At 35.3% G+C, this 15,403-nt stretch overlaps 1 protein-coding gene and 1 pseudogene across 3 annotated transcripts in view; one reads left to right on the forward strand and one right to left on the reverse strand.

The window, feature by feature from the left end:
* Positions 1-15,403, forward strand: part of LRCH2 (leucine rich repeats and calponin homology domain containing 2) — a 92,702-nt gene that overhangs the window by 56,666 nt on the left and 20,633 nt on the right. For all 3 annotated transcript variants that reach the window (XM_060292280.1, XM_030835720.2, XM_060292281.1), the window contains 3 exons: positions 1,490-1,555; positions 9,813-9,861; positions 9,940-10,056. In XM_060292280.1, coding sequence (XP_060148263.1) covers positions 1,490-1,555; positions 9,813-9,861; positions 9,940-10,056 — 232 coding nt within the window. The remainder of the gene's footprint in view (positions 1-1,489; positions 1,556-9,812; positions 9,862-9,939; positions 10,057-15,403) is intronic.
* LOC115841613 (ATP synthase subunit f, mitochondrial pseudogene) lies at positions 14,159-14,392 on the reverse strand (annotated as a pseudogene).

The raw sequence follows: 15,403 nt of genomic DNA on the forward strand, positions 1-15,403 counted from the left end.
GGTATGGGGAGAATTCAGAATTTACTGCAGTGAAGGGCACTGTAGTTTGACCTCCCCTTCCCAGGGAATAATTCTGACATTGCCCCCCCGGATATTTCACACTGCTATATCTCCTTTTTAAATTAAGATTTTTTTCTCTTTCAGTTTTATTGAGATACAGTTGACATACAGCGTTGTATAAATTTAAGGTGTTTGGTATAATGATTTGACTTACATACATCATGAAGTGATTATCACAAGCAGTTTAGTGAACATCCATCATCTCATATAGATACAGAACTAAAGAAATAGAAAAAAATTTTTTCCTTGTGAAGAGAACTCTTAGGATTTACTTCCTTTTTTAAAAATCACTCTTTAATGATGTAATTTTTCCTCATAGTCTTAGATAATTTATTATCTAAATTCTTCTGCATTTGGGGATTCAGTACAATTTTAGTGCCTGCCCACACAAAGGTGTCAGTAATCTCGAAACTGTTTGGTGCAAAGCTACACTGCTTTGCTTGTGATAGTTGACCTTTGCCCCTCACTGGGACTTCTTCCTGGTGAGGCTCTACTAGATCTAAGCTAGTGAGGAAACTGGGGTAATGGAAATTGGTTTCTTTATGTTAACCATCTTTCTGGAATTACCCACTTATATTTATTTCATTATGTGTTTTAATAGTTAATATGTAGCTTTAATTTGGAATTTCTTTTCTCCTGTGTATTCTTTTGATAGTTGACATCTGATGATATTATTTTGAATAAAAGGCAGATATTCTACTCCTTATAAAACTAAACTTAAAATTGAAAATTAAGATAACATTTATATCTATAGTAAATGGGTAAATATTAAGAACTCTTAAATATGTTACTTATATTAAAGAAAGATAGTTAATAATTCATTACTTTTGACTTTGAGATTAACACTTAGACTTACATAAAATTATGGACAAATAGTTCTCTCATACAGTGGTTTATCATTCTTTATTTTTCTTTTTTTTTTTGGTTTTCTTCAAATACTGTTTCATTTGGTTATTAAAAGTTTAATAAACTTGTGGAGTTTTTTTTAAAGAATTGAACTTTAGCACTGGCTTTGCATTTTGAATTAAGTTTTATTGACATTAGGCAAAATGATATTACATCAGCATGATCCTGTCATTTGCTATCCTGGGAAAACTAAATCAGTTGTGATGGTACCTAAACAATCTGCATCTCTTTATCTTCTGTCTCAGCCAAAAGTTAGATATGCACAGGGAAATAGCATGGCTTGAAGATATCCAAGCCTTGAGAAAGGGTTTATAAGAGAAGACGCATGGAAGAGTTGGTGAACTTCATTTCTTCATAATAGCCAGTGCGCTTATGAGCATCTGATCTAAATAACATTTAAATATTGTTTTCTAGCAAAGATCTTCATGGACCAGATGCAGTTATTTATGGACATCTTTTATATCATGTATATACACTATTCTCTTTAATATACTATGGAATTAATGTGTTGATTTACTTCTAGGATTCTTAATCATTCAACTTCCGTCACAAGAAACAAGCCAAAACAAACTGTGGAATGTGAAAAGAGGTATAAAAATATCTTAGTACTTATAGTTAATATTTTATAATGAAAGTTGATCCTTTAACAATAATGTTCCTATATGTGGGCTTTAATTGAATAATTGATACCAATTTAATATAACTAGATAATTTAGAGAAGAAATGTGCTTTTTTTTTTTAAAGAAATGTGTTATACAGCACAGGTTTAATTGACTTTTGATTTAAACAAATCCAAAAATGCGGATTTGATCTTTTTGTACTCATCCCTGCATTTTGTCTTGATGACAGATTCATTTATCCATTTAGCAAACATATATCGTATTACTGTTACTGTCAAGAATAATGTGTTTCTTCATCACTGATTGCGTTTATTCTCTATGTATTGTTCACTTTTTTCTTTTTTTTAATTAATTTTTATTGGAGTATGGTTGCTTTACACTGTTGTTTTAGCCTCCAAGGCACAACAAAATGAATTAGCCATACACATACAGATATCCCCTCCCTTTTGGACTTCCCTTCCATTTAGGTTACCTCAGTGCATTAGGTAGAGTTCCCTGTGCTATACAGTATGTTCCCATCAGTTGTCTATTTTATACATAGTATCAATAATGTATATTTGTCAATCCCAGTCTCCCAATTCCTCCCACCCCACCCCTTTCCCCCTGGGTATCCATACATTTGTTCTCTACGTCTGTGTCTCTATTTCTGCTTTGCAAATAAGATCATCTATACCATATTTCTAGACTCCACATATATGCGTTGCTATACTGTCTTTGCTTTTCTCTTTCTAGCTTCACTCTGTATGACACTCTCTAGGTCCATCCATGTCTCTACAAATGACCCAGTTTTATTCCTTTTTATGGCTGAGTAATATTCCATTGTGTATATGTACGACATCTTTATTTGTTCATCTGTCGATGGGCATTTAAGTTGCATCCATGACGTGGCTATTGTAAATAGTGTTTCAATGAACATTGGGGTGCATGCGTCTTTTTGAATTATGGTTTTCTCTGGGTATGCCCAGGAGTGGGATTGCTGGATCATATGGTAGTTCTATTTTTAGTCTTTTAAAGAACATCCATACTGTTCACCATAGTGGCTGGCTGTAACAATTCACATTCCCACCAACAGTGCAAGAGGATTCCCTTTTCTCCACACCCTCTCCAGCATTTACTGTAGATTTTTTGATCATGGCCATTCTGACTGGTATGAGGTGATATCTCATTGTAGTTTTGATTTGCATTTCTCTAATGATTAGTGATGTTGAGCATCCTTTCATGTGTTGGTTGGCAATCTGTGTATCTTCCTTGGAGAAATGTCTATTTAGGTCTTCTGTCCATTTTGGGATTGGGTTGTTTGTTTTTTTGATATTGAGCTGCATGAGCTGCTTGTATATTTTGGAGATTAATCCTTTGTCAGTTGCTTCATTTGCTAATATTTTCTCCCATTCTGAGGGTTGTCTTTTCATCTTGTTTATGGTTTCCTTTGCTATGCAAAAGATTTTAAGTTTCATTAGGTCCCATTTGTTTATTTTTGTTCTTATTTCCATTTGTCTAGGAGGTGGGTCAAAAAGGATCTTGCTGTGCTGTGATTTATGTCATAGAGTGTTCTGCCTAGGTTTTCCTCTAAGAGTTTTATAGTGTCTGGCCTTACATTTAGGACTTTAATCCATTTTGAATTTATTTTTGTGTATGGTGTTAGAGAGTGTTCTAACTTCATTCTTTTACATGTACCTGTCCAGTTTTCCCAGCACCACTTATTGAAGAGGGTGTCTTTTCTCCATTGTATATTCTTGCCTCCTTTATCAAAAATAAGGTGACCTTATGTGCATGGGTTTATCTGTGGGCTTTCTATCCTGTTCCATTGATCTGTATTTCCATTTTTGTGCCAGTACCATACTATCTTAATTACTGTAGCTTTGTAGGATAGTCTGAAGTCTAGGAGCCTGATTCCTGCAGCTCCGTTTTTCTTTCTCGATATTACTTTGGCTGTTCGGGGTCTTTTGTGGCTCCAATACAAATTGTAAAATTTTTTGTTCCAGTCCTGTGAAAAATGCCATTGGTAATTTGATACGGATTGCATTGAATCTGTAGACTGATTTGGGCAGTATAGTCATTTTCACAATGTTGATTCTTCCAATCCAAGAACATGGTATATCTCTCCACCTGTTTGTGTCGTCTTTGATTTCTTTCAGTCTTATAGTTTTCTGCATACACATCTTTTGTCTCCTTATGTAGGTTTATTCCTAGGTATTTTATTCTTTTTGTTGCAGTGGTAAATGGGATTGTTTCCTTAATTTCTCTTTCTGTCCTTTGTTGTTAGTGTATAGGAATGCAAGAGATTTCTGTTTATTAATTTTGTATCCTGCAACTTTACCAAATTCATTGATTAACTCTAGTTTTCTTGTGGCATCTTTAGGATTTTCTATGTATGGTATTATGTCATCTGCAGTGACAGTTTTACTTCTTCTTTTCCAATTTGGATTCCTTTTATTTCTTTTTCTCTGATTGCCGTGGCTAGGACTTCCAAAACTATGTTGAATAATAGTGGGAAGAGTTGACATCCTTGCCTTGTTCCTGATCTTGGAGGAAATGCTTTCAGTTTTTCACCATTGAGAATAATGTTTGCTGTGGGTTTGTCATATATGGCCTTTATTATGTTGAGGTAGGTTCCCTATATGCCCACTTTCTGGAGAGTTTTTATCTTAAATGGGTGTTGAATTTTGTCGAAAGCTTTTTCTGCATCTATTGAGATGGTCATATGGTTTTATTCTTTAATTTTTTAATATGGTGTATCATATTGATTGATTTTCATATATTGAAGAATCCTTCCATCCCTGGAATAAATCCCACTTGATCATGGTGTATGATCCTTTTAATGTGTTGTTGGATTCTGTTTGCAAGTGTTTTGTGGAGGATTTTTGCGCCTGTGTTCATCAGTGATATTGGCCTGTAGTTTTCTTTTTTGTGTGATATATTTGTCTGGTTTTGGTATCAGGGTGATGGTAGCCTTGTAGAATGAGTTTGGGAGTGTTCCACCCTCTGCAGTTTTTTGGAAGAGTTTGAGAAGGATAGGTGTTCACTGTTCTCTAGATGTTTGATAGAATTCACCTGTGAAACCATGGTCCTGGACTTTTGTTTGTTGGAAGATTTTTAACCACAGTTTCAATTTCATTACTTGTGATTGGTCTGTTCATATTTTCTATTTCTTCTTGGTTCAGTCTTGGAAAGTTGTACTTTTCTAAGAATTTTTCCATTTCCTTCAGGTTGTCCATTTTGTTGGCATATAGTTGCTTGTAGTACTCTCTTACGATCATTTGTATTTCTGTGGTGTCAGTTGTAACTCCTCCGTTTTCATTTCCACTTTTACTGATTTGAGTCCTCTCCCTTTTTTTCTTAATGAATCTGGCTAAAGATTTATCAATTTTGTTTAAAGAAGAACCAGCTCAAAGAACCAGCTTTTAGTTTTATTGATCTTTGCTATTATTTTCTTCATTTCTGTTTCATTTTTTTCTCATCTGATGTTTATGATTTCTCTCCTTCTACTAACTTTGGATTTTGTTTGTTCTTTCTATAGTTGCTTTTGGTGTAAGGTTACGTTGTTTATTTGAGATTTTTCTCGTTTCTTGAGGTAGGATTGTATTGCTCTAAACTACCCTCTTAGAACTGCTTTTGTTGTATCCCATTGGTTTTGGGTCATTTTTATTTCCTTTCAATCGGGTTTTATTAAATTCTTCTATATGAATATGTAGTCTAATCCACTTATATGAATTCCAGAGAACTAGAAGACATCAAAAGTTTCTATTTATTCTTTTTGGTGGTTTGAAAATTTGCATCAGACTCAACTCCTGAGTCATTCCTCTGGAAGTAAAAAAGTCCAAGGCTAGGGCGTAGGTACAGAAGAACACACAGAGAGAATTAACATTTGTTGAATGCTTGTTAATATGTATACCGTTTTTAGTGCTTTAGATGTATGATGTAATTTAATCCTCATAATAACTCTATGAAAAAAAATAACTCTATGAGTTATTGTTACTATTGTCATCTCCATTTTATAGGTGAGAAACTGAGGCTCAGAAATTACCTTAGCTTGTTCAAGGTCACACAGCTGGTAAATGGTACAGTGAGGATTTAAAACCAGGTTGTCTGGCTCCAGAACCCCAAGTCTTAATATATGGCAACAAGAGCACTTTGCTTGCTCCAGATGCATACATTTCACTGATATGTTTTCCTAACTACCTCACAGTCTAAACTGAACTTACTTTTCCCAAATCTGTTTATTCTCTTGTATAGTTTGCCTGAGTGAATGTGCCACTATTTATATAGTCAACTTTGGAATAATTGGAAATTCCTTTCTCTTATGCACCCTTCCCAATGCATTCAGTCACAGAAAACTATAGCGTCTTAACATTATTTGCGTCTGTCCCAATCTCTCCATTCCTATTACGGTTGTGTTGGTTCAGCCCCCGTCTTTTCCACCTGGATCACTGCAACAGGCCCCAGACATATCTCCTTTCTTGAATTTGGCCTACCTTTAAATCTGTTTTCTGTACTGGTGGTATAAGAGTGATGGTTCTAAAACACAAGCCTGACTATGTGACTCCCATTTATTATCTTCTAATAGTTCTTTCTAACTTTTAGGGTAAAGCTTAAAACATTTGGCTTAACCCACAAGATTGAAGTGAATTTCTGCCTAGCTTGAGAGCCTCATCCAATGTACTGTTCCACTGGCACCTTTTCTGGCTAGGAATAGTAGTACTCCTTTCTTTATTACAAAATAGTTTCACATCTCTGTGTTCTATATCCTGGTATCTCTGCTGGGATTACCCTTTCTTCTTCCATTTTTCACTTAGGCTTTTAGAATTCAGTTCAGGCATAAGATAACTTTTCATACCCAAGTCTAGAAACATTCATCTCTGTCAAATTTCATTTAACTGGATTTAACCCACTCTCTCCCTTTTTGAATACTGATTCTTTATCTTACATATTTTGTTGTCCTTGAACTTTCTGTTATTACCTTCTTTCTCAGTTCCTTTCATTTCTGTCTTAAGCTTTCTCACCAGGTTTATAACATTCTCTTGAGAAAGCCCCAGCTACCCAAACTTCAAAACTGTGATATTCAATCCTGGCCTTTTTTTTTTTTTTTTTTTACAGAATTATTACTTCCACTTTTCTCATTTTCAGAACAATCACCAATTTCTTCTTTAAAAAAATGAAAAATCTTTTAGTTTTTTCCTGATTATAAGAATAATGTAGCTTTATTGTTAAAAACAATAGGAAAATTTTATCACAAAGAAAAAATAAATATCATCTTTTATCCTACTCCCCAGAGATGAGAAGTCTTCATATTTTGGTATTTTTCCCCTTTAAACCAATTTTCTATATATGTGCATGAACATTTGCATGTACATGTGTGTATGTATGTACATACACGTACACACTGCAGAGTTGTATTACCTGTTACCTACTCAGCACCTCCACTTGGATGTATAATAGGCATATGAAACTTAACTTTCCAAAATAACTCTTAATCTTTCTCTTTGTACCTCTAAACTTGCTCTTCCTGCCTTTTTCCCCATTTCAGAAAATGTCAACTCCATCTTTCTAGTTGCTCAGCTCAAAAACCTCAGATTCATCCTTAACTTGTAATTTTCTTTCACACCCCATAACTAATCCTTTAGCAAATCTTGTTGACTCTGCCTTCAAAATATGCCGAGAATCTAATCATGTCTTACCACCTCCATGCCTACCACCCTAGCCCTAGCAATCTCTTACTTCAGTTATAACAGCCTGGTAACAGGTCTCCTTTCTGCCTTTGCTTTCCTTTAGTCTGTTTTCAAAAAAATATATCAGATTGGTATTTTAAAAATGTAAATCAGATCATGTCATTCTTCAGAATTCTCTAATGACCTCCCATTTCATTCAGAGTAAAAACTAGAGTCCTTTAAGGACTTGTGAACCTCTACATCATTTGGCTCCCTACTGTATTCCTCTTCCTACGCTCTTCCTGCTGTTTAGCTCTTCTCTAGTTATACTGGCCTCCTTGCTGACTCCCAATACTCCAAGCATTTCCCACCCCTTCAAAGCTTTTGCCTCTGCCTGGAATGATTTCCTCGCAGATAACCATATGGCTTATTCCCCTGTCTTCACATTTCTGCTCAGATTTCACTTCATCAGCAAGGGATTACCTGAACAACTTATATAAAAGAGCATGTCTCCTCCACTCCTTTGTCCCTTTTCCCAGATCCTGCTTTATTTTTCTCCACAGAACTTAATTCCGTCTGACATTGTAAATATATACTTTTTTACCATCTGACATTCTCAATATATACTTCTTTATTTGTTCATTTCTTGTCTTTACCACCCCAGCACCACCTGGGCGCACTACAATGTTGGTTTTATCAGTTATTAAGAGAAGACTATTTGAAATCTCCAACACTAATTGTGGATTTGTCTTTCTCTTTAAAGTTCTTTCATTTTTCCTTCATATATTCTGAAGCTGTTATTAGATGCATAAATGTTTAGGATTGTAATGTCCTTTTGGTGAATTTACACCTTTGTCATTATAAAATGACTTTTTAAATATTCTTGGTTATATTCTTTGCTCTGAAGTGTACTTTTTTGATATTATATAGTCACCTCAGCTTTCTTTTTTTTTGTGTGGTACGCGGGCCTCTCACTGCTGTGGCCTCTCCTGTTGTGGAGCACAGGCTCCGAACGCGCAGGCTCAGCAGCCATGGCTCACGGGCCCAGCCGCTCCACGGCATGTGGGATCTTCCCAGACCAGGGCACGAACCTGCGTCCCCTGCATCGGCAGGCGGACTCTCAACCACTGCGCCACCAGGGAAGCCCCTCAGCTTTCTTTTGATTAGTGTCAACATGATATATCTTTCTTCTTCCTTTTATTTTTAACCTATTTGTGTCTTTATGGAGAAAGTGGGTTTCTTGTTAGCATATGGTAGTATCTTCCTTTTCTATCAAATCTGACAATCTGACTTTTAATTGTGGTGTTAAGATTGTTAATATTTAATTGAAACTATTGGTATTCATGGATTTAAATCTACTGTATTATTGTGTGTTTAGTTTTTATCTTATCCATTCTTTGTAGCCATCTTTCCTCTTTTTCTCCTGTCTTTAGAATTAAATTTTAAAATTCCTATTTATCTCCTTTGTGGGCTTATTTAGCTACAACTTGTTGTTATGTTAGTGATTGTTTTAGGGTTTAAAGTATAATATTTAGCTTATCACAGTCTACCTTCAAGTGCTATTATGTCATTTTATATGTCCTATAAGAACCTTACAAGAGTATACTTCTGTTTCTTCCCTCCTGGCCTTTGTGGTATTGTTGCCATACATTTTACTTCTGTGTTACATATTACATTGTTATTATTCTGGCTCTAAATAGTCAATTGTTTCTTTAAAGAGATTTAAATAATCCGAATAATGTCTTTTATCTTTACCCCTTTAGTTACCATCTCCAGTGCCCTTTGTTCCTTTGTATAGCTCTGTATTTCCATGTATATCATTTTCCTTCTACCTGAAAGAGATATTTTAACATTACTTTTACTGCTGGTCTGATGTTGAATCCTTTCAGTTTCTGTAATGTTTAAACAAGTCTTTGGGGTTCCCTGGTGATCCAGTGGTTAGGACTTGGCGCTTTCACTGCTGTGGCCCTGGGTTCAATCCCTGGTCAGAGAACTCAGATCCCACAAGCTGTGCAGCACAGCCAAAATTAAAAAGTCTTTATTTCACCTTCATATTTGAAAGATATCTTTGCTAGTATAAAATTCTAGGTTGATACTTTTGTTTTCTTTTGGTACCTTAAAGAGGTTTTTCTACTGTCTTCTGGATTGCGTTGTTTCCTGTGAGAACTCTGTTGTCAGTATTCGTTTCACTGGACCTATTGTGTCTTTTTTCTCTGGCTGCTTTTTACATTTTCTCTTTATCATTTGCTTTTAATTTGATTATGATGTATATTGTTGTAGTTTTCCTCATATTTCTTTTGCTTGGAGTTCATTGAGCTTCTCAAGTTTGTGGGTTTATTGTTTTCATGAAATTTGAAAATTTGTGGTCTTTATTTATCTTTAAATATCTTTTCTGTCACCTGAGTTATTTTATTCTGGAACCCCAGTTATATGTATATTAGGCCACTTGAAGTTTCATACAGATCATCTAAAGAAATTATTATTATTTTTTTAGTTTTTGGTGATTATTTTAATATAATAAATATCCTGTGTTTTGACTATGTCTTAAGATATACATATTAAGGCATCTTTAATTTTTTAGTGTCTCAGCAGATGAAGTTAATTCACCATTATCACCCCTCACATGGCAGGTAAGAAGAAATTAAATTACTGTTATATCTAATATTTTGTTCTCATTTATTTAGTTAAAAGAAATTATTTTATTACAGCCCTTAGAAAGTCAAAAGGATCAAATAGATGAACAACAGTGGCCAGAATCTCAGCCTATAATCTGGCAGAGTGAAGAAAGGAGGCGGAGCAAACAGATTAGAAAAGAATATTTCAAGGTACTTTATTAAGTTTTAAAATTTACTCTGTAATTATTAGTTTTGACTTTATCCATTTTGTTTCACATTAATATGACAGAATATAACTCTCTAGTTAGGTATAGTAGATGTGTTATTTTATCTTGATTTCCTGCATGTATGTGGTATACATATATGAGCCAGTTATTTCCATAAAATTTCAGTAATTCAAAATAATTAAGAGTAGATCAGTGTGAATCAGTGTTAATAAAGTAGGTGCAAAGATAAGCTTCAGTAACTGGGAAATATTTTAAGGAGACATGTAGTTCTCCTCAATAGTCAGAAGATGTCAGTGTTAGGACACTGTAAAAAAATAAAGTCAACAGTTTTTTCCAAAGGTGTTAAAAAAAAATTATAAAACTGAGATACTACTCTCTAAGTGAAGTCAAAATGGTTATTCAGATTTGCCAGTATTTTCATGATTAAAATATTATCTATGAAGTGTCTTTCTTTCAAAAAGAAATTTCTCTTAATCACTTATCTCAAGAATAAAAAGGCTTATTCATAAGATAATAGTATTGAACTTAATTTGGATTTATAGTTGAAGTATACTACTCTAGAGATATATATCAGATTATCACTAAGCTCACTCAGTGATGGCTCCTTTAGCTTTGCTTTGTTATGAAACATACAGACCTTTTGTGCAACTTTATCCTAACATATATAAATGACTGAACCACAGGATTTCTTTGTGTCCCATGGTAAATTATTCATGATGCTGTTATTTAGAAGATTTATTGAAAGTAAGTGTGTGTGTGTGTGTGTGTGTGTGTGTGTGTGTGTGAAATCTAGCTCTCCAGTTTCATAGTTGCTAGGACTGATTTTGGGAGGTATGTTTTTCAGGTAAGCCCCTGAAACTAAATTTTAAAAAGTTTCAACATAATTGGCCAGAGTATGTGAGTAAGAAGATAATTTAGGTCAGATTATATAAGTAAATCATTGTAGGAGAGTTATATTAACTCTTTTAGACTCCCAGCCGCTCTTGTGTAGATTACTATTCTAGTAAATAAAATTTAATGTCATTGTTGCTGAAGTAAAATCACTGCATTTCTCAGAGTGAAAGTATTCCAGAAAATACATTACTTTATTAAAAATTGTAAGGCCAGCAGGTCCGGGGAAGGGCCCAGGGAGCCAGACGGAACCCCCGCCAAAGTGGCTGATGCAACCGACACCTGACATTGCCACAACACCCGAGAGATTACCAAAAAAGGGCTGCTTCACACAGCAAGCACCTCCCCTGCGTCCGCCCCTATAAATTTTGTTCGTGCCCACACCTGGGCGCGACTTCTCTGGCCCCTTTCTCTCGGACCAGTGAACCTCGCCCGGGAGCGTTCCCAAATAAAGCTTGTTTAAGCTCTCCTCTGTTTTTGGTGCCGTTCCTTACAAAAATCTTTTACAGAAATTTATTAATATCATTTGAATAAGATATACAACAAAGTATGAAAATCTAACCTTTTTTTGACAATGTTCAATGTAAATTAGTAGCTTTAATTTCTTGTAAGAATGACAACACAAATTTCTAAATGCATTTGATGATTCATTTCTAAATAAAGTTAAAAAAAATCAGAATAACTATACCAAATTAGTTTTAAGGCTTATTTGATTTATTTAAATGCCATATATATTTGTCATCAAATGTATCTCACTACTTTTGTGATAAAACATTATAATGACTCTTAAAATACATATCTGATTTCATAAATATAGTACAATAATTTAACTTAATGGCTAACCCCAAGGAAAATATTTTTGTATATTTTCTCTGACCATGGTTAATTTTATACCGGAATAGGGAAGCCAACTGGTCTTCTGAAATAACCTGATTTGTTCTGAGTCAGAGTTTGTGCACAAGTACTGTCCCTTCTGTGAAATTAATATAAGCTTCAGAGATGAACTGATCTTTGTGTTTCTGAACAGGCCTTTATTGTAGTATTTGAATTTAGATATAATAAAACTTCAGTTATTCCAACTAATGTTAACTGACAGCTGAGTTGAATTAGTAAGAAGTTGGACTTAGAATATTTAAAAATCTATGTATATATTCTGATTTGGATTTTAGGACCTTTAAATATGTGCAGTAATGCAAAACTAAGTATCTTCCTAAGTTTTCATGTATAATGGATATTTTAAATTAGAATAGCAGTTGAGTAATAATAATACAAGTCTCATTATCTAAGTTCTCGACTGTATCATCCTCTGTTTCTTTCCTTTATCAATTATCCGTTCACTCTTCTATGTCCTTTCTCTTTACCTTCCATCTTATAAATGTGCTCAGACCTCTACCATTATCCCTGATTCCCCTTTCAGCTGTTGCCTTATCTCTTTGTTTTCTTCTAGGGCCAAACTTGCCATTTCTAGATCTGCAGTTTCCGATCACTCCTTAACCCACTGCAGTCTGTCTTTTACCTCCATTTCTCCATGGAAATAGCCCCTCACTAGAGCCTAACATGTACCTCCTAATGGCAAAATCTAGTGTAGCATTTGACAGTGATGACCACATCTTTCTTCTCAAAACTCCTTGCTTGGTTTCTGCCTCATTTTCCTTCCTTGATTCTTCTTTTTTCTTTTTGATGCTCCTGGCTAACTTTTCTTCTGATTTTTCTTCTGCTTGTTTTTAGGGGTCTCATCTTTTGTTACTCTCTCTGAAGCTTTTATGATTCCAGATGTCTCATATTCTCCTGGGTCTAAAGTTACATCTCATAACTTTTTTTTCCTGTTCTCTGTACCTGTGTTTCTAATTGTCTGGATGCCATGTATTTCAAATCAATATGTCTCCCCCTCCTGCCACACCACCATGGAACTTGCTCCTCCTCTCTGTTCTTTATTTTAGTTAGTAGTAGTATTACCCACCCAGTTCTCTAAGCTCTATACCTCAGTCCTCCTTGATTTTGCTTTCTTTCTTTCTTCTTACCTTATTGGTCATCAGGATGCTAATTATGCATCTTTCTCCAATTCATTACTTCTTCTCCATATCTACTGCCCTTGCTTTTGTTGGAACCCTCATTCTTTCTTGTCTGGGCAATTGTAATAACTTCTTAATGGTCCCCCTTTCTCTAGTTTCACAGTCCTTAGAGAAATCCCTGGCTTAAAATTCTTTATTGACTCCCCATTATAAATTACATAAAATTTGGACTTTTAAAAAACTTCATGGCCATCCTTACCTACTTCTTTAAGTTTTATTACCTGCCACAATTCACTCGTTACTAGCTACTCTTTTTTACATAGGCTGAGCTTTTTTATTCCTTTGTGCTTTCCTTCTTCTGAGCATGCCCATTCTTTTATTCCTGAAAAATCCCTACTAATCATTTAAGATTTAGGGATGAGAGTATAGCATAGTGGTTAAGAGCTTTGACCTCAGAAATCAAACCACTTTGGTTCCAGTCCTTACTTAGATATCTACTAACTGAGTGACTTTGGCAAATTATCTAATCTTGCTGAGCTTATTATTTTTTTTTTTATCTTCAGATGACTCTAATAGTATCTTCCTTCATAGGATTATTATAACTACTGAATTATTTAATAATATAAAGTGCTTAGAACAGCACTTGCCACAGAGTATACACTAATAAATATTAGCTTATTATTCACTAAAATGTCATTCTTTTGTTTTTTGTTTTTCTACCAGTCATCTTTTTTTTAAATAAATTTATTTATTTTATTTATTTATTTTTGGCTGTGTTGGGTCTTCGTTGCTATGCACGGGCTTTCTCTAGTTGTGGCGAGTGGGGGCTACTCACTGAGGTGGCTTCTCATTGCAGAACATGAGCTATTGGTGCCTGGGCTTCAGTAGTTGTGGCACATGGGCTCAGTAGTTGTGGCTCGTGGGCTCTAGAGTGTAGGCTCAGTGGTTGTGGCACACGGGCTTAGTTGCTCCATGGCATGTGGGATCTTCCCGGACCAGGGCTCGAACCTGTGTCCCCTGCACTGGCAGGCGAATTCTTAACCACTGCACCACCAGGGAAGTCCCTACCAGTCATCTTTTTTCAGATGTTAATTCTCAATTAGGATATGAAAGGACTCAGCAAAGATCAGGGCTGCTGGGCAAAGAAGGTCATGGTCAGGAATGCAGACTGCGTCCTCCTTTTCAGTGGTACTTGCATAACTGCTCATGTTTGAGTTCCTTGTAAGAAAGGCAGTAGTTGAAAAGCACATAAGCATGGAAAGTCCAGTGAAATACTTGTAATACTCATAGTAACCTCTTTGAAGCTCTCCAGCAGTGCCTTTAGGGGTGAAATCCTGCATCAGTATCAAGCTTGGGCAGCTCCCCTGTTTTGACATCCATGAGTTTCTTCTCCTTCACTAGTATGCCTGACGCCATCTTGGGGTCCTGGTGTCCAACTGTCTAAATGTCACTTTTTTGTTGAAGTAGAACAAGAACAAGTGCCGTCAGTGACATTGTGCCTAAGGATGGCAAATAGGTTTATTCACACATGTCAACTCTATTCAGTGGCTATCTGGAACATTGGATTGAAAGTATATTGAGGCTATGTCTGGAATCAGCTGTAAAGAGCACCTTGGTAGATTAGTGATAGTTGTCATAAGTCATAGGAGAGACAGTGGAGGAATTTAGGTCTTGTATTTGTCATCCCTAATGCTGCTCATCCTCCAGTTTGTGGTTGAGCTATCAGGTAGGTTATCTATTTTTCCAAGAGTTATGGAAGATAATGCTGCATAAGTAAAGGGGGCTATTAACTAGAACCTTTTAATGCCAGGCAGAGAAATTTGGACATAATCTGAAAGTTAGGTTTTTTCAACAGAAGAGTCATGAGTTGCACGTAGTATTTTGAAAAGGTCAATCTGCCACTGATTTGCAGGATAATTACTGGCGAGGAGGAATCAGAAGAACTTTAGTGGTTGTCATAACTGTATTTCCTTGATTCCTGCTCCTAAAAACAAGCACTGTTTTACATTCTAGAATTTGTGATATTAAGCATATTACTTCTGTGCCTTAGTATAAAATGGAGATAATACTGGGTTGGCCAAAAAGTGCCTTTGGTTTTTAATTAAAAAAAAAAGACACAGTTTTCATTTTCACCAAGAACTTTATTGAACAACATATTCACTCTTTTGTTCCACTACTTTTTCCCATTTTTCAGGCAACTTCATAATTCCATCGTCCCAAAACTTTTTGTCTTTTTGAGCAAAGAACTGTTCCAGGTGCCTTTTACAGTTTTCCAGGGAATTGAAATTTTTTTCGTTAAGAGAATTTTGTAAAGACCTAAATAAATGGAAACCCAAAGGTGCAATGTCTGAATATGGCGGATGAATCAGAACTTCCCAGCCAAGCTGTAACAGTTTTCGCCTGGTCATCAAAGAAACATGGGGTCTT

The sequence above is a fragment of the Globicephala melas genome, chromosome X (genome assembly GCF_963455315.2).
Source record: "Globicephala melas chromosome X, mGloMel1.2, whole genome shotgun sequence".
NCBI lineage: Eukaryota > Metazoa > Chordata > Mammalia > Artiodactyla > Delphinidae > Globicephala > Globicephala melas.